The sequence below is a fragment of the Pseudoliparis swirei genome, chromosome 12 (genome assembly GCF_029220125.1).
Source record: "Pseudoliparis swirei isolate HS2019 ecotype Mariana Trench chromosome 12, NWPU_hadal_v1, whole genome shotgun sequence".
NCBI classification, from domain to species: domain Eukaryota; kingdom Metazoa; phylum Chordata; class Actinopteri; order Perciformes; family Liparidae; genus Pseudoliparis; species Pseudoliparis swirei.
Genome location: NC_079399.1, coordinates 12,338,397 through 12,357,335, shown reverse-complemented (window position 1 = coordinate 12,357,335; position 18,939 = coordinate 12,338,397). Strand labels below are relative to the sequence as shown.

General features: G+C 43.4%; 2 protein-coding genes across 4 annotated transcripts in view; both read left to right on the top strand.

Annotated features, from left to right (window-relative positions):
• Positions 1-168: 168 nt before the first annotated feature.
• ints7 (integrator complex subunit 7) lies at positions 169-9,111 on the top strand. Its single transcript, XM_056427692.1, has 20 exons — positions 169-345; positions 462-591; positions 1,509-1,655; positions 1,735-1,872; positions 1,961-2,007; positions 2,475-2,674; positions 3,245-3,367; positions 3,453-3,570; positions 3,741-3,875; positions 4,005-4,102; positions 4,784-5,023; positions 5,307-5,444; positions 5,617-5,823; positions 6,040-6,234; positions 6,813-6,916; positions 7,013-7,081; positions 7,489-7,621; positions 7,949-8,047; positions 8,398-8,583; positions 8,722-9,111. Exons 1-20 carry the CDS (start codon positions 252-254, stop codon positions 9,001-9,003), a joined length of 2,883 nt encoding a protein of 960 aa, XP_056283667.1. The 5' UTR covers positions 169-251; the 3' UTR covers positions 9,004-9,111.
• Positions 9,112-11,975: 2,864 nt separating this feature from the next.
• lpgat1 (lysophosphatidylglycerol acyltransferase 1) overlaps positions 11,976-18,939 on the top strand; it is a 33,065-nt gene continuing 26,101 nt past the window's right edge. The window contains exons 1-2 of one of the 3 annotated variants that reach the window (XM_056427885.1): positions 11,976-12,568; positions 13,281-13,533. In XM_056427885.1, the coding sequence (XP_056283860.1) occupies positions 13,296-13,533 (238 nt within the window). In that variant the 5' untranslated portion in view covers positions 11,976-12,568; positions 13,281-13,295. Of the gene's footprint in view, positions 12,569-12,663; positions 13,014-13,163; positions 13,198-13,280; positions 13,534-18,939 lie in introns of those variants that run through there. The other 2 variants (XM_056427887.1, XM_056427886.1) reach the window with 2 other exon arrangements.

Below are 18,939 nucleotides of genomic sequence, written 5' to 3'. Positions count from 1 at the left end.
GCACTTTTGCAAGCAGTACTTAAATACTGGTTATATTCAACATATATCTCATTTTAAACACCAAGAAAGTTGGCGTTAAAATGTAACAAGTTACGAGAGCTTTATTGTGAAAACCAAGGCAAGACCGGAAATGGTGTTGTATGACACCCGGGCTGAGAGTGCCTCCCTCGCCGCCTGTAGCTGAAACGTTGGCGGCTCGTGGTGGCTGTCAAGACTGTGTGTGTTCTGGTGAAAAACACAGCTAACCCATAATGTCGATGTCAACTGCTCGTTCTTTCCTGTCAGAGGCTTGTTATGGAGAGCAAGAACTTGACGCCAATTCCGCTCTCATGGAGCTGGACAAAGGTGCGTCGCTAGCTAGCTAACGCGTTAGCTTCGGTCCTGTGTTGGTTTGCTCAACATTACTGTCTATGCGAGACCTGCCTGCTTTGTTGTGACCAGTGAAACTGCTTCATTGGCAGGGTTGCGGTCGGTTAAGCTGGGAGAGCAGTGCGAGGCGGTGGTGCTCTTCCCCAAACTCTTCCAGAAGTACCCGTTTCCCATCCTCATCAACTCTGCATTTCTGAAGCTAGCAGACATCTTCAGACTTGGGTAGGGATGCTGAAAGTGACATGAAGACGACTAATGTCAGTCAAAAGTAATTTTCAGTTAAAAGACGAGATTAAAACGGCAATACATCTAAATAATACACACACTTTTCAATAGTATACACAAAAATGGACAGGACCATGAAAAAGTATCATTTAGTTAAATTAATGCCTCTCTAAACAGTTTTTAACGAGAACGGGCACTCGGTAGAGCGCATACCTTCGCATATCACAAGATTGGGCATTGAATTCTGAACATTTTGGCATTAGTTGAATGCCAATTGGACAAAAATGTATTGTGCTATGGTAAAAAAAGATTTTGACCTTTCCGTGACCTTGACCTTTGACCCGATTGATCCCAAAATCTAATCAAATGGTCCCTGGATAATAAACAATCATCCCACCAAATTTCATGCGATTCGGTTCAATACTTTTTGAGTTTTGCGAATAACACGCATACAAATAAATAAATAAATACACGGCGATCAAAACATAACCTTCCGGCATTTTCAATGCGAAGGTAAAAACAGTGTAACCTTCATTGAGGTGGTATTTATTGCATGCCTGGTGCATTGGACAACATTACATTTACCTGTAATAATAAGTGTATGTTAAAACTGACAATCGAGATCATATCAGGTAAAACTACGTTAAGTGTGCTAGTTACAACAGCTTGCATTGATACATTTCATATCATTTTTTTGTGACTGTTGTTCTTAAAAAGCAATTTGGAAAAATGTGGCGGTCTGGTGACGCCTGATGACACATCTTTTCAAACTTTGAATAATAAACATATTAAATTAAAGGTTAGTTAATTTACAGTAAGACATATTTTGTAACGTGTGCATGGCGCGTGATTAGTTGAACTGGTTTCATTGTCACATATCTTTGTTTTATTAAAGCTTGTCCCTCTGGTTTCAGGAACAATTTTCTACGCCTCTGTGTGCTGAAAGTCACTCAACAAAGTGAGAAACATCTCGAAAAGATCCTTAATGTTGACGAATTTGTGAAAAGGGTGTTTTCAGTCATCCATAGCAACGACCCTGTGGCCAGAGCCATCACTCTGAGGTAATGACCCATAACATACCACCAACTGGTAATGTACTACTCTACAGACCTGATACTGGTACCTCTTGTTTCTGTTCAGGATGCTTGGCAGTTTGGCCTCTATTATCCCAGACAGGAAGAATGCCCACCACAGTATTCGCCAAAGTCTGGACTCTCATGACAATGTAGAAGTAGAGGCTGCCATATTTGCTGCTGCAAGCTTCTCTGCACAGTCAAAGTAAGGGAACCTGTAGCATCACTTGAGCTGTAGTGCACATATATGGCATGATGTTTTCTATAAGATACATTTGGTTTGTTCTTTTCAGAGACTTTGCAGCAGGGATTTGCAACAAAGTCAGTGAGATGATTCAAGGTAAATTACATATATCCAATACCTAAAAGGTCACAGATCACTTTACTAAAACACGAGCCGTCCTGATTACCTTTTTTCAAACTTGAAATATGGAGAAATATTCCAAACTTCTATCCAACATTTAATTTAAAAAAAAGTCAAGGGCTAAACAGGTTATTAAATGGAATTGCATCCACAGACTTCATAGTTTACAACTTTTTTTATATAAGTGAGCATTAACATGTGGTCAGTGTTTTCCACACTAAAATAAATACACTGTATTATACTCAAAATGAAACATGCAACTCTAGAAATATTGTACATTTTAATGCCAACTGAAGAAGTATCTGACTGTTTGGACATTTGGAGCTAGCAGTAAGGGATATTCTGTGATTTCATATTTCATGTAGTCCACAGATCCCTCAGTCATTGGCTGGTTTTGTGTTCTCTGTAGAAACCAGCCTCTTTAACTTATTTCTCAACCTCAGGGTTAGACACGCCAGTGGAACTGAAGCTGAAGTTGATCCCCATGCTGCAGCACATGCACCACGATGCCAGCTTGGCCTCCAGCAGCAGAGAGCTTCTACAGCACCTGGTAAACTCTTACCCCTCCACCCCCATGGTCATCGTCACCCTGCACACCTTCACCCAGCTGGCTGCCTCCTCCCTCATTGATATCCCAAAGCAGGTAATAACAGAGCTGTACCTCTTTGTTATAGGTTAGTTTCTGTATCGTGACGTTCACACATACAAATGTATATCTTTGACGTTCGGCTGTTAATGAGATTGTTCTCAAGAGATTTTATTATAGTGGCCAAATAAATATAAACTTCTGTAGTCTTTTATACCTGCAGTACACAATTGAGCCACATGAGGGAATCTGAATGTTTCTACTAGTCTGATTATTGTCGCCTACTTTACAATTAATTTAATATGAAAGGCTAGCGTACATTCTGTTTGGATTAACTTCGCCTATTTGATATGCATTTATTTGGTCTCATTTATAAGGTATTTAACATGGGCATATGTTTTCAATATCTCTGCATAAAACAACATTTTGATGAATCTCTTTAAAATGGCTTGTTTACCTATTCATTATGTAAAATTGTCATGAAGTTTAATTTTTGCAAAAATATGCTCCTTTCACGGTTCATAGAAGGGCCTGTTGTGAATATGGTTGTGATGGTTTTTAAAAAGTGGGTCCCCAGAAACGCTGGTCTCAGTGATCGACTTTCCATTTGATTCCTTTTCTGTACAGTTGCAGCTCCTCCTTCAATACCTGAGAGATGACCCAAGAAAAGCTGTGAAGAGACTCGCAATTAATGACCTGAAGCTTTTGGCTAAAAAGGCTCCTCACCTTTGGATCAGAGAAAACACTCAGGTAGAGTTTCCGATTCTGACATTGCAGTGTTAAGTCGATGGTGGTTTAAACTCTGGAGATAATCTATTGAGTTTCATCTCTGCAGACCCTGTGTGAATGTGCCTTGACCAGCCCTTACAACAGTTTGAAGCTGGGGATGTTGTCTGTCCTCTCCACCCTCTCTGGAACAATTGCAATCAAGCAGTACTTTAATAATTTGACAGGTTGGGTTCACTTTTAACTATAAAACATGATTGTGTCACACACTGAATTTCTTATTTTTAAACAGTATGTCAGACGTTTATTTTGACCAGGCTTCAATGGCTGTTATTTCTGTTGTGAAGGAGGGATGGACTCTCGACTGATGGGTACTTCTCTCAAACATTCTTCTCAGGTGGCTCTTCAGTTTCCCCTCGGCTCACTGACCTGGTTAAACTGGCACAGGAATGCTGTTACCACAGCAACCTGGCAGTGGCTGCTCATGGGGTCATAGTGCTTTCAAACATTGCTATTTCCTGTCCGGAAAAAGGTTAGTTACATCAAGTAATGCCCTGGGTTAGTTATTCTTCTTATGACAAACAAACACACACACACACACAACCCACTGGTGTGCTTCTGTGTGCCACGGTGTAAGTGTTACCGTATTTCTTATCTTCAGATATATTACAGTTGGAGCAGGACACAGTTTTGGGAGTGGAGTCCCTTCTGATGCTCTGCAGTCAGGACGGCAGTTCCAGCGCCCAGGCCACACTCAAAGTGAGACGACTTTATAGCCAAGCACATAGGACTGAAAACTTTCTTCAAATGCCTGGTCAGATTTGTAATTTTGTTGATCAGAAAGTTGATCATTTAAATCAAAATGTTGGCAATTATAGTTGTTGTGTGACAACAAGTATAATGTTGGTAAACCATTGAAACGATGTGGCCTCTTTTGGTAAATTAAAATTACCTTTAGTAAAAAAACATGAAAACTGGTATCTTATTGATAATAGTATCACATTTAAAACTAGAACGGGCACTTGGTAGAGCGCATACCTTCGCATATCACAAGATTGGGCATTGAATTATGAACATTTTGGCATTAGTTGCATGTCAATTAGATAAAAATTGACCGCGGTATGGTAAAAAGAAGATGTTGACCTTTTCATGACCTTGACCTTTGACCCGATCGATCCCAAAATCAAATCAAATGGTCCCCGGATAATAACCAATCATCCCACCAAATTTCATGCGATTCGGTTTAAAACTTTTTTTGTTATGCGAATAACACGCATACAAATAAATACACGGCGATCAAAACATAACCTTCCGCATTTTGAATGCAAAGGTAATTATATCCATTCTTAGTCGGTAGCAGTGCCCTCCAGAATGAATGGCACCCTTTAGTAAACATGAGTGAGTGATGCCCATTCTTCTACTTTCCCTTTCCCACCCTAGACGGCCCTCACCTCGTTGGTCAAACTGCTGAAGAGTCGGCCACATCTCAGTCAATCAGCGGTGGAATTCCTGCTCGGTCAGCTCCATTTATCCTGCGACTCCTCTCGCGTTCTCATGTGCCACGCTCTGGCCGCCATCGCCACCCACCTGCCGGTGTTGGGCGACGGTATGCTGGGAGATCTGGTGGACCTCTACAGAGTTGCCAGTCACTCCTCCACTGACAAGCAGCAAGAGCTTCTGGTGAGAGATTGTGCATCAGCTCCAACAGTACATTAAAGATTCAAGAGACTCCTAACAGCTCCTAAATGTGGCCTCTATGCACAGGAGACTCACAGCAGCGTTTACGTGACACTTGTGTTGTACCTGTGTTATATCTGTGTTCTACAGCATTCTTTAGCATTACTGCAAACCCGCAGCCGTTAGAATAGCTGACATGTCATTCAGCTCTAAAATGTTCTCGTATTTATACTTGTATGTCTCTTTGAGGTTTCAACACTCATCCTTCCCATGGTGGCTGCTGTAGGTTTCCTTGGCAACAGTGATTTTTGTTGCCAGCCAGTCGTCTCTGTCAGCTGAAGTGAAGACTGTCATCAAGCAGCAGCTGGAGAATGTTGCTAATGGCTGGACGGTGTACCGCATTGCACGACAAGCCTCGCGCATGGTAATCTCCTCTGCTTGTCCTTAACCAGACCTATACTGTCAAATGGCTTAATTAAGTCTTCGGCATCCATTTGTGTGACTTGAAAGGCGTCACGAGTGCAGAAGAAGCCACAGAGATGGCGCTGCCAAATCCTGCTCCCGAAACCTAATGGAATATGTTTATGAATGTGCAGGGATGCCATGACTTCTCCAGTGAGCTGTACCAGAGCCTCCGGACCCGTGTGGCATCGGAGCACTTCTACTTCTGGCTGAACAGCTTGAAGGAGTTTTCCCAGGCAGAGCAGTGCCTCAGTCCTGTGGAGGACGGAAACTACAGTGGCGCCATGAGCGCCATCGCCGAGGCCCTGCGCTCCTACCAAAAGGGCATCGCTTCCCTCACAGTCAGTTCTCTTTCAGGCATCTGCTTGTCAAAAATCATTCATGCAATCCATCCTTCTACTTCTCAAACGGTAGATGCTAAAAGCAGGTGATCCTCAGTCTGGAGAGATCTCATTTCACAGGATCTGACATTGTTCATGAATTAGGCCAACTCAACAAGACCCTGTGACACTATTCAACTGTCGTGTTGATCTGATCTGAATAATCCCTCCCTCCAGGCTGCCAGCACTCCTCTGAGCCCGCTTACATTCCAGTGCGAGTTCATCAAGCTGCGGATCGACACCCTGCAAGCTCTGTCACAGCTCATTTGTACCTGCAACAGCTTGAAGACCAGCCCCCCTCCCGCCATTGCCACCACCATCGCCCAGACCTCAGGCCATGACCTGCAGCGGTGCGGCCGCATCGCCATGCAGGTAAACACTCGAATGTTTAGTGATCGGTGAATAACACGGGATGGATAAAACAAACAATGGGGATGGCCGGGTGACGAAAGGAAACGCGCATGACAATATGTTGCTGTGGTGATGGAATAGAACATATTAAATACAAATATTTTGTGTCTACTTTTTTGTTATTTTAATAATACAAGAAGCGGTATGATGCAGCGTGCACTAAATGTTCTCTTGCTAACGTAAACAACTTTGGGAGCAAGCTACAGAATATCCATTTCCAAATTCTAAAATATTTTAACTGCCAACGGCAATGCCGTCTATCGTATTGTTGCTGCTACTCTTTGCCGCTGTTTCCTAATTTGACCATCCTTCTCTCTTCGACTAAAATGATATCCGGTTAGCCTGATTCCATGTGAGGCAGCACACCACAAACTCACCAAATTGCTAGATGGGATAAAAAAAAATTAACGTTTGGGGGAAATTTTGGCACGTATCATTATCCAGGACCTAAAGTTAACGAGATGGAGATGAAATGATTGATAGCCCAAGTGTTCAAATGTTCATCCTCGAGCCTCTGCGTCGTTTCCTCTTGTTTCCAGATGAAGGTATGCATGGATGAGTTCAGAAGTCTTGCAGCTCGCTACGCTGACCTCCACCAGTCGTCGTTTGATGCCGATTATGCCACTCTTCGCAATGTGGAGCTGTATCCTCAAACATGCCTCGGTCACATCTCACTTTAGTCTCTTTCTGACAATCCTGGTGCCTCTGCTGTAGTTGTCTTTAACTGCCTGCTGCTCAGACAACAACAGAGCTGTTTGCTTGTCTCCCATGTTATCGAAGCTCTGATACTGGACCCACAGGCAGCAAGGTGACAACAACAGAGCGGGGGCAATGTGAATTATTTTGTTTGGTGTTCTTGTGGTGGACATTTTTTAATTAAATTGTTTCTCGATTTCATAGTGTATGGTTCATAAACGTTAAAGAAAAGTGCTTTATAGTATAATTACTGTTTTATTTCTCTGATTCACTGCTCTGTTCTTGCTTACGTAGCATATTATACCTTTTTTAAAGGTTTCATATTGAGAGAAATGCCAACCTCTTTTAACCAACTACAGCATGGTGTAGTTTTTTCTGAAAGCTGTACATTTTAACTTTATTTAATTTGAATAAAAAGATGCCATTTCTATTGAAAGTGCTGTGCAATGACACGCCTCCCTGAAGACTTCCTCCTGGCACATATTTGTAACAAGTTTTCTGTCTCTCTTTCTATCCTAGTTTTCAGGAGTATGGCGACCTGGGGTCGGTCCAGACCGAGAGTGAATATGAGCGACGGATGATGTCGGTATTTAGCCGTGTGTTGGAGGAAGTGGAGGGCCTCACCCAAAAACACCCTCCGGTTTCACACCTGGTAATTACTACAAAATACACATGTGGTCAACATTACTTCTGCTAACAATTCAGCTGCAAGGTGTCCAGATTCACAAAGTGAAAATGCTCTGCTTTTATGAAGTAGTACATGTGTTGAGTCGAGGTTATTTTGCTGCTCTACTTTATTTTTGGAAACTTATACCTGTTTGTCTGGATGTGGATATTTTCCATTCTGGCCTGTTAATGTTTTTTTCAATCTCAACAAGATTTTTATCTTGGATATAAAGCACAATCTGATATGTACTTTAAAGTATGCAGCAACAGACTTCTCCTAATGTCAATCATTGTTGTTGTTGTTGTTATGCAGCATACAGGTTGTCTTTGTGGTGCCGTCATAGCTCTGCTCAAGGTCCCGCTGTCGTTCCAGAGGTATTTCTTCCAAAAGCTCCAGTCAACAAGCATTAAGGTACAGCAACACATTGTATGTTCACTTTAATTAGAAAACAAACAATAAACGTCACAATTGAAAACAATAGATGCCAAACTGGTTGTAAAGCTTTATAAATAATGGAGCTGGCTGTACTACTTTCTATAACTGATGTATGATTTTTCTCTTCATTACTCATGTGTAGTTTTAGTAGATTTACACATCCTCAGGGCAACATAATTGTACTGTAATTTTTATCAATTAAAAAAGGAAGAATGGCCACACCCTCAAACGATCAACAGTTCTAACTCCCTCAGACCTTCCCTTTCAGTCTTTCTTTAGCTCTTTTAAAGCCGACTGTATTTATTTATTTATTTTTGTATGTCCAGCTTGCCCTCTCTCCTTCCCCTCGAACGCCGAGTGAACCGATCCCAGTGCAGAGCAACCAGCAGCTGACGTTGAAGGTGGAGGGGGTGGTGCAGCATGGTTCAACACCAGGACTCTTCAGGAAGATCCAGTCCGTCTGTCTCAATGTCACGTCGGTCCTCCAGAGCAAGACAGGACCTGACCACAAGGTATCTAGTTTTAGCCGTCCTCTATGGTTATAGCTCAGATATTTGGGGAAATGCAAAACTTTTCTAAAATCCGAAGCGTTTTAAATATATAGCTCTTTGTTTCCATGTATTGAAGCTAACATTTTTTCCCTTTTTAAGGTTCCACTCGACACTAAAACTAATGAGATCGAGCAGCAGGTGGAACCCCACAACGACTACTTCAGCATCCAGTTCTTGCTGAATTTCTCCATCCTGGGCACTCACACCGTCACTGTGGAGGCCTCTGTGGTGGATGAGAGTGGTATCGAGTGGAAGACTGGGCCCAAGACGACGGTGTCGGTCAAATCCCTGGAGGACCCTTACTCCCAGCAGCTCCGCCAGCAGCTGCAACAGGGGGCGACTCAGCCGGCTGCACAGAGGGGGGCATACGCTCGCTTCTAACGAATGTCCTCTCAGTGCTCCAGCCTTAGGAACTGTTTTAGCGTATGTTCTTGACCTGAATATGTACATACCTTTTTGATTAAAAGATCAGATTTAATTTTAACGGTACATATTGTGTATAGTCGTTCCTAGAAGGGATGCTTAATAATGCAGTTTGACAGTACACCCAAAGTCCACACATTATTGGCCTGAAATATATATGATGAGGATTATATGATCACCATAAAGGTCGGCCACCAGAGAAAGTTACATTGATTTTCATTCCCTGTCCATATTCTTAATCAAACAGTATTTTTGAAATGATGCTATAATTTCTTGCACAGTCTTTGGATCTATTCTATATTAAGCATAATACCATAAAAAGCCAACAGGGGGCAGATAATGGTCATTCAATGGACATCATAAAATCTCGTTTTTATAATGTTGGTATAACAACTTTAATATGTTAGCGTTTAGATTTGTTGATTGCACAGTTGCACGTGTGTATTTCTACAGTGTAACATTTAATATCACCCTATATAATTTGAACCGTAAGCTTTTCATATGTCCGCCAACAATATTCTTAATCTCCAAACTAGCTTCACTTATATTATATCAAAATAGAATACAAAATGTATGCAAACTCTAATAACCCCATCTTTTCTCCGGTTAAAATTAAACTGAATTCATGGATTTTAACGGCAAACTCACCCATCCGCACTGGTGACGTAACATGACAATGACTCGCCGTCGAAAATGAGTAGGCCTACAGAAGATTATAGAGTGGGTCATAAAAGATAGTCACTGAATTAGAAAAGCGTTCTTGTTCATAGATACTGAAACCATCAGCACTTGACGTTGGAGTTTGCGCCCTTAAGTGACAAAGAATACAAATACAAGTTACGCACCGTGGTTACAAAATAAAACGTTTTACTGAACACACAATTCCCATTTTCCTACCACATTAAAACCAAGGAAATACATTTCAAAATCGTACTAAATGTTGGTCCCACCCAATTCTGATGATTAATTTATTCAGACCATTTAGCAACGTTAAGAAACAATAATTGCTTTTCTTATTTGCAGACTTAGTATTTCTGTTGGTACATCTTTATTTCGTTTTCCAAAATGTCCACTTATTTATGATATATGTATTCGTTTCCCCTCTTTGTGTTAAGATGCATTGATGCAGTTCTCCAACGCTGTCCACTCTTCATACTGTATCACATTGGATATTGATAATCTCATTACGTTTGATGGAATTTAGTATATATATTCTAAATTAAGATAGATAGATGGATACTTTATTAATCCCGAGGGAAATTTAGGTCATCCAGTAGCTTATACACTTAACTTAACTCACAAACATACATACACAAATCACAGTAGAAAAACAATACACATAGGGAGAACATGTTCACAGGGAGTAGGGTGTATACAGATATTATACAGATATTACAGTGCAAAGTGATATAAATAGTACAGTCAGTGCAATGGGATAGTATAGCCAGTAAAAAGATTAAAAAGATGGACAGTGGGATGGAAAAATAAAGAGCTGAGAAGAGGCCGAGGTAGACTCATGCAGAGAAGTCCATCTCCCTCCCCCTCCCCCTCCGCGTGGCGTTGTAAAGTTGTATTGCCCTGGGGACAAAGGACTTCCTCAGCCTGTCCGATGAGCATGACAGTGACAGGAGTCTGCCACTGAAAATGCTCCTCTGTCCGTTAAGAGTACTGTGTAGTGGGTGGTGGTCATTGTCCAAGATGGTCAGCAGCCTACTCAATGTCCTTTTCTCCGCCACTGATGTTAGGCAGTCCAGTTCCATGCCAACAACAGCTCCTGCCCATGGACGGATTAAGAAACCACGGGCCCCTGGGCCTGGACGTGTCAAGGGCCCCCCCCCCCCCACCCGCAAAAAAAAAAAAATGTTAACAAATTGTTTTTATTATTTAAATATATATATTTTTTACATCGCTAACAAAACAGTCCGTATGGAACAACGATACCGGAGCTGAGCAGACAACATAACGCGAATTATATGACCATGACATGAATGACTTAAGCCTAGCATATACCGGCTATGGCGCATCGTGTCATATCATCATATCAATACAAAGTTAATAACAGCTACTTCACGCAGAGGCTCTGGATTAGGGGCCCCCTGAGCTCATGGGCCCCTGGTGCCGGTAGGCTCGTTCGGTAATCCATCCCTCAGTAGGACTATTGGGGCCCTGTTACTGACATGAATGACTTAAGCCTAGCATATACCGGCTACGGCGCATCGTGTCATATCATCATATTCATATCATTACAATACAATGTTAATAACAGCGATGTCACGCGCGGAGGCTCAGGCCCAGGGGCCCCCTGAGCTCAAGGGCCCCCTGAGCTCACGGGCCCCTGAACTCACGGGCCCCTGAGCTCATGGGCCCCTAAACTCAGGGCCCCTGGGCTCATGGGCACCTGGGCTTAGGGGCCCCCTGAGCTCATGGGCCCCTGGTGCCGGTAGGCTCGTTCGGTAATCCATCCCTCAGTAGGACTATTGGGGCCCTGTTACTGACATGAATGACTTAAGCCTAGCATATACCGGCATACGGCGCATCGTGTCATATCATCATATTCATATCAATACAATGTTAATCACAGCGACATCACGCGCGGAGGCTCAGGCCCAGGGGCCCCCTGAGCTCATGGGCCCCTGGGCCTGGGCCCGGTAGGCCCGTTGGTTAATCCATCCCTGCTCCTGCCCTTCTCACCAGCCTGTCTAGTCGCCCTGCATCCCTCTTCTTCATGCTGCCTCCCCAGCACACCACCGCATAAAAAAGGACGAAGAGATGAAGATCTTGCAATATCATATACATATGTTTCATTGGATATGTTGCTATTATTATTTTTAAATTAAAAAAGTGTTGGATAAATTCCTCTCTTTACACTTTCCTACACATCACGTTTTATTCTGAAAGTAACGGGACTCGTTTCCGCCCGTGCTCCTTTGATCTTTTGTGTACATTGGCGCTGCGTGAATCGAGGTCTGGAGGAAGATAACGGGTCCCCGCCAGCAGAGAAACTAAACATCGCTGTCCTCAGTTCTTCATGTTCATATGTCGTTTACAGTTTGTGTTTGCGTCCGTGTAACCGGCAGCGTTGATTTCAGGCCCGGACCAACCCGCCTCTCGTCCATAATCTCAAATGGGAGCTCAGTAGCTAGCTAACTTGACGACGACGATGATGATGATGGTGCATCGGTGGAATTACCCCGTTATCTCTGGCTGAGATGGAGCCACCGACGCTCAAGAGGAGCTGCTCGCGAGCTAGCTAGCGAGCTGACGGTGCCCGCCGGGGTCCTGTGAGCCCGAGCAGCCCTGGATCACGAGAGCTAAATGGGCGCTGCTGCGGTTGCATCGGCTCGTTGTACCGTTACCGGAATACGTTTCCATCCCCGTGCCCGGATTTGAGAGAGACCGACCATGTCGGCGGGTCAAACGATGCTAACGTAACCGTTTATGGGTAGCTGCACGTGACACCGTTTATCTCGTTTCAGCCATTCGACACATCTCGCCCCCTGGGTGCTTCAGTTATATTACTTTGGTGAGTATACGCCGCCAGATTTGTCCTAATTTTACAGGCTCTGACTATAGTCTGGATGAGGAGAACTGCTCTTTGCGCCAGACATCATAGAGACCATTCGATGTTGCCTCGTAAAATACCCGAATACTTCCGTTTATTCTTATCTGTTATTCTTGCGAGTGTGTTTTGTCGTCATGCTAGAGGGTTGTCGTCACACCCGACACATTTCCTAACGTCTGCTCCCGTTATGCTAACGCCGACTGCTAGCTCGCGAGTCATTAAGTGATCAACCCCGTCACGTGCGACTGGTCCTTCTAAGGTTCGACCTGTGCGTTCATTGCTTCAAGAACCGGGCCGCGAGCTAGCCGGCAGTCACGAACAACCAATGGCCACAGGTCACAATAAACCCGCTTGACCGAGTAACCCGAAGAAGACGTCGACTACGCGCGTGTCACGTTTACATTCCGTGAGATAGCCTCACCCTCGTGTGTGTGTGTGTCTCTCTCTCTCTCTCTGTGTGTGTGTGTGTCTCTCTCTCTCTCTGTCTCTGTGTGTGTGTGTGTGTGTGTGTGTGTGTCTCTCTCTCTCTCTGTGTGTGTGTGTGTGTGACCGTTGATTCGTCCTGCTCTGACCGCATTAGTTTGTTTACAGTAAGAATGGACGATGAGGACCTGCGTGACTCGTAGTGTGTTTGGTCAGAGGAGGTTCTGACTGTCTCGTGTCTCTGTTGCAGACGGCGTGCATCAGGATGGCACAGCTCCTGGACGGGTCCGGCACGCTGGGCTGGGTCCTGCTCAAGTGTGTGTTCCGTTTTGCGTTTATGATTTATAACAACTGTGTCGCCATCCCATCCTACTGCTTGTACATGGTGCTTCTCCAGCCACTCAGGATATGGGATAGCTCCACTTTCTGGCACGTCGAAGGAATCATGTTCAAATGGTTGCTGTCCATGGTGTCTTCATGGGGCTGGATCGCAGGTTATACAGGTGAGTGTCAATGATTCAAACACATAGCCATTGTTCCACGTACTGCCTTACATGCAAATCTTATTATTATTTTTTGCATGCTGGACTTGATAACAGCTTTTTGATGCACGCACAATATTGCTATTCAACCAGTTGCTCTACAGTTTGATTTGTGTCTTTACTTTTGAGTCAACATGTGTTTCACTGAAAGAGAAACCTGATATGTGAAAATCGCAGAAATGTGGTGAACAACTTTTATGTTTAAACCATCTGAATGGAGAATGTTCACTTTGCTCCACAATATCAAAGTTGTGTGTCTGTTTTCCGGCCCAAACTAAAAGGTAGCTCTCAAACGACACACGTCTTTGCATTATAAATACAGTGTGAACCACAATGTTGTTGTTTTAACATCGATTTTATTTGATATATCGATGTTCATACTTCCTCTGTGTTGCACAAAAAGAGCGGGGACATATCCCATTTCTTTTTTTGTCATGGAATATTTTTTTCATCGAGATGGCGAAGAAGAGTTTTGCGGATTTTGGAAATGTATCTTCAGTACCCCAGAAGGTCTTTTTTAACGACCTTCTGGGATTTTCTATGCTTACCTGACTCAATGTAATACAAGAGGCACACACCAGGGCTGTTGCTCCTCAACTGCTGTGGACCTGGACACAAATAGGGAGTTACTATAAGTTACGGGCAGCTTTATCAGTCGCTAAAAGAAGTGATCTTGAAGTGATTCCGGCAGCCGGTGGTGTTTGGTTCCTCTGAGCAGCGAGCAAAAGGCTTACAAATTGCTTGGTGGGGAACATGAGGACCAACAAGGTATACTGATTAATAATGCAAAGCGTGCAGCCTCACACCTGGTCTGGCGTTGAGTGATTAGTGTTACAGACCTTGATTGACTGTTTGTGAGTGAGATACCATTTGACCATGTCATGCAAATGGTGCCTTAAATTACATTTGGACTATTGGATATAACATCCCCTTTTCTATCTGGCACTCCTTAAATTGATTTGATGTGCTTGTTTATAGAGCTGTGTGTATTGGGCTTTATCCCACATGCGCTCATGTGAACGTAGTCTGAATGTGTGCTTTGTCTTCAGCTACAGTGTGCCATCTTTAATCAGTTATGATGGAACAGTGAATTATCAGGCCACATAATACTTAGAAACGTCACTTCAATGCAGCAACACTTGTGAAGTATTTAGGAAAAGCTTGCTGATGGTGGTCACAGGATAATGGGAGGCCCTTACAACATCTTTACACAAAGTTAAGAGCCTCGAAAAGATGTTTAAGAAGCCACACACACACAAAAGTAGAGATGGGTCATATGAAGTTTTTCACTGTTACACTGTATTTTACGATGCGCTCAGCTACGGTAAAGTGCAGCGACATGATGACACGCCATGCGCAGCCATTTTAATTAAAGTGTCCATTTTATTAGTATTCGTCTGCACAGGCATGCCAAGTGTTGCATCTTTGGTTTTGTATAGTTTGGCACATGCGGATCAGCTCCGAAGGTCAACTTGCCGTCAGTACACTGCTGTCGGATATTTGTAGCATTACAAAAAATAGATCTGACTCGTCATTCCGTATGGGATAGTAAATAATGGCTATATCAACATGGTACCCAATATGTTGTTTGAGTGTCGGGATCAGAGGCATGTGACCTACTGTCAAGGACACTTTGACAACGATGGTTCGATCCACTCTGTTACCTTTCCCTCAGTCTTGTGTAACTACCGCTTCCCTGTAATGTGAACGACCTTTGAATCTGTACGACACGTCTCATTTAGATGCTCCAGGTTGCGGTTTTATTGTCTCATTTTCGGTGCGCCATTGGCTGCAATGTATGTCTGTGTCGGTATCTGTGCCACTGGCCTCCGATGCAAACCATTTATACACAACTTCTCCCTGCTTGGATGTTGAATCTAAAAAAGGCTCGAGGCCAATATGACATTTTGGTTGCGTAGTTACAGGTTGAGCATGATTTTTCTAATGCCGTTTGGTTCAGCCTGCACTTGCACTAAAAAAATAGTCAATGTGTGTCAGGGAAACGGGGATCCTCGCTGCGGTCTGGAAACTGAGCTTCAGTCAACATCAAAGATGGAGGATGTTGCATCACCTCCACAAGGGGAAGCGGAACAATGGTACTTGGAAACTGTACAGTCATGTCAGTTTTCGGTCAACCTCGTATACCTTTAGGTTTTAGCCAGCGACAAAAAAACGCCCAGGCTCTCTTCAGGTGGGCTGCTGTTACCTTTTGGTTCCAGAAGCAAAACTGGAGCAAGCGGGGGAAACGCACGTTATGAGATGCGTGAGATTTTTTTTAAATCTCTCTTTTTGTCGCTGGCTAAATCTTAAAGGCAGACGAGGTTGACCGAGGACCTTGGCTCGTGTCTGGAAATGGAAGCATTTATTCACACGTCGGTCACAGCTGTGAGGTTCCTGCTAACTACGTACGACTCATCACACACACATGCGCTCTCTTGACGTGGGACTTTCAATACACCGGCGTCAACTCCACAGACACACAGCTGACCACCGTAAAGCTGATCACGTACGAGCTTGGACAATGTGCTTGTAAAAGTGTCTGCATGTGTCCACCACAAGGCCCGCAGTCTCATGGCGGCGCCCTCTCCCTGAATGATGGAATTCATTTGTTCTCTTCACAGTGAGTCGCCTTGTTGGGCACTTCCACCGCGGTTAACGCTTAGTGATCGGTTTACACGGGTCAGCTATCGGTCAGAGAAATTAAAGCGTCTCACAAGTTCTGCAAAATTGTACTTCAGTAAATGTGCTGAGTTGCATTCCAGAGCTTAGTTTGACTCAAGTGACGGTAAGAGTGTCTGGGTGCTGCGTGGTGAACACACTTGTTGTTCTCCAGTGTCGGTCATTAAATGTTAAATGTGTCTTGACTAACTTGAAACTCGAGAGCTGTGCTCTGCATGCAGGACTGAGGATACACAGGTGTGTACAAGAATATTTTATTAACTCGCCAGAGAGACGAGATCAGACTAGTTCTAAAGGTGTTAACTTTCTTTGTGTATATATATATATATAAGAAAGGCTGTAATATTTGATTCAAAGAAAGATGATTCATATTAATGTTGCTCCTGAGATGTATTCCCTGTTGTTTCTGTCAAAGTTTAGTCAAGGCAACTGCTGTCGTAATCTTTCATCCATAACAAACAATCGAGCTTCATTCCTCTCTCTGGTGAACCACAACCGCACGTGTAGCCGAGGGTGACGTCGGCCTCTACTTTCATGAATGCAATCAAATAACGGCAAACACTTTATTATTCAACAGCGGTGCATAACCGCTTCTCTCCTTCCGTTCCGACCTTTTTCAAAAATAAAAGCCGTAGACATATGCTGCATTAGGAGGCAACTCGACTCAATAGCTTAATCGTCTGTTTTGTCCCTGTGTTCTGCGCGTATCGAACACCTGCCCGCCCCCTCCGCAGATCTCAAGAGATATTGAGTACGCAAAATATCTGGACCTGTCGGGGAGTCAGTGAGCTACAGCCGATGGGGGCGCACGCCGCGGGTGGTGTGTGAACGATACGACCACTTTGAAAGGCTGGTTGTGTGAATTTGGCTTTAGAGCTGTTCATCTGTAATTCGATCACCCGAGACACCTGTTGGTGCCATGTCTGAACATATTTTGAAAGTGGTGTTAAAACAGAGTAACCCGGTTATTCAGCTCTGTGCACATGAACATGATCCAGACTTCTGATCCTGTTCTGGGTGAGTTTGTGAAACACCTGGATATTTCCACAAGGGTTGCAACTAACTTTAATTACTTTCATCAGTTATTCTGAACATTATTTCTTTTGAATAATTGAGGTATCATTCCTCATAGCCAGAGTTGATTTCCAAAACCCCATAATATTCGGTTTAAAAAATAAATAAAAAATCCTCACATTTGAGCTACAGGGACCAGAGATTTGTTTTATCACCATTGCTTTAAAAAAAAGGAAATAAAAGATTGCTGTCTCATATTTCTCAACCAGGAGACCATTTCTGTGCTTTGGTACAAGAATAATCTGATCTCAGATGTGCAGTAGTGAGGGCTGGAGTAAATTCAATGTCAATCACCTCACTGAAGCTATAAAAGAAACGGCTCTGTTTGTTCCAGCCTCCATGCGCCCACACGCGTGTTATCGGCTACTTGGCTGATTAGACTTCTCTGGACTGCGTGGGCAGATCCGACTTGATTGACATCTCCCTCACTGTCCTGAGTTTTTTTAATTTGCGCCTGTTTGACCGAGACAATTTACAGCTTTATGTTTTCGCTCCGTATATTGACCTCCGCTGAGCGCCGGTTAATGTCAGCTGTGTCAAATCTTTTCTCCTGTTTGATGTGAACGTTTTTGGTATTTTGATTATTTTTTCTGTCTTCGTTTTCGTTGGAAATATCTGCAAATAAAATCACTAATTTTTGCATTAGTATGATTGCAAGTGGAAGCTGACGTCTCATTCCCCCGTGTACAGAAATTCTGTACCGTATTGATGTGGCTGAACAACACAATATGTGGTAAATCCACATTTTATTTGTTGATGTGATGTAAATGATACAACATAGTACTTTTAAAAGCAGTGCACAGTCAATTTATCTTATCTTTTGATGAGCGCCATCTACTCCATTAAACCAACATGGAGACTACTGGACTACGACAGTAACCTGTTCCTTAGAAAGACCCAATGCCCTGAAACAGTGTGGGCGTGTCCCCTGATGTTGCCATGACCACGTTGACGAACCATATCACGGTTTCATAACCATTAGAATTGTAGAAGCGTGTGTGAGTGTTGTTCTCATTTCACCATGTGTGACATAGCCGATGATGATAACAATCAAAATTCCTAACTATATTAAGCGGTATTAAAATCTCTCATATCTCATTTAAAATCGTGCAAATTATGCCCACATAATAATGTGCCTCCTAGTAATTAAAAATGTAAGTAGGCCACGTTGAGATTTCAAACAAATGTATCGGCCTACTTTTGTAATGACTGGAGCATTTAACGCCAGATAAAAGGAACGGTAAACCGTTTAGCTGACCACAGATACCGGATGAGTCGGTGTGCCTGCAGCGTCCATCCTGCTGCGCTAATAACTGTCATCTCGCTAAGACAATTTCCCTGATGTATTCCACCTGACGGATGACCCATCTCCCTGATATCATTTCTGCCCGTCTCCTGCAACAATGGGGACTTCAGCGCGTATGAATTCATGCTCCTTATGAAATGACGTTGCCTTCAGGGGACGTACGCCCCACACACCGCTGTTGGGCGTCACGTTTCCAGAGGTGTGCTCTTGATTCCCGTCCTCGTGAGCGTCGAGCAAAGTCTCCGGTGAACAGGAAGTGAAACTAAGGCCAAAATTGAACATGCCAAAACATGCGTCTCCTTGAGATC

Coding starts and splice junctions, on each gene's coding strand:
- ints7 (XM_056427692.1), top strand. CDS start 252: ATGTCGATGTCAACTGCTCGTTCTTTCCTGTCAGAGGCTTGTTATGGA. Junction 5,824..6,039: donor AGGGCATCGCTTCCCTCACA/GTCAGTTCTCTT, acceptor CCCTCCCTCCAG/GCTGCCAGCACTCCTCTGAG. Junction 8,048..8,397: donor TCCAGTCAACAAGCATTAAG/GTACAGCAACAC, acceptor TTGTATGTCCAG/CTTGCCCTCTCTCCTTCCCC.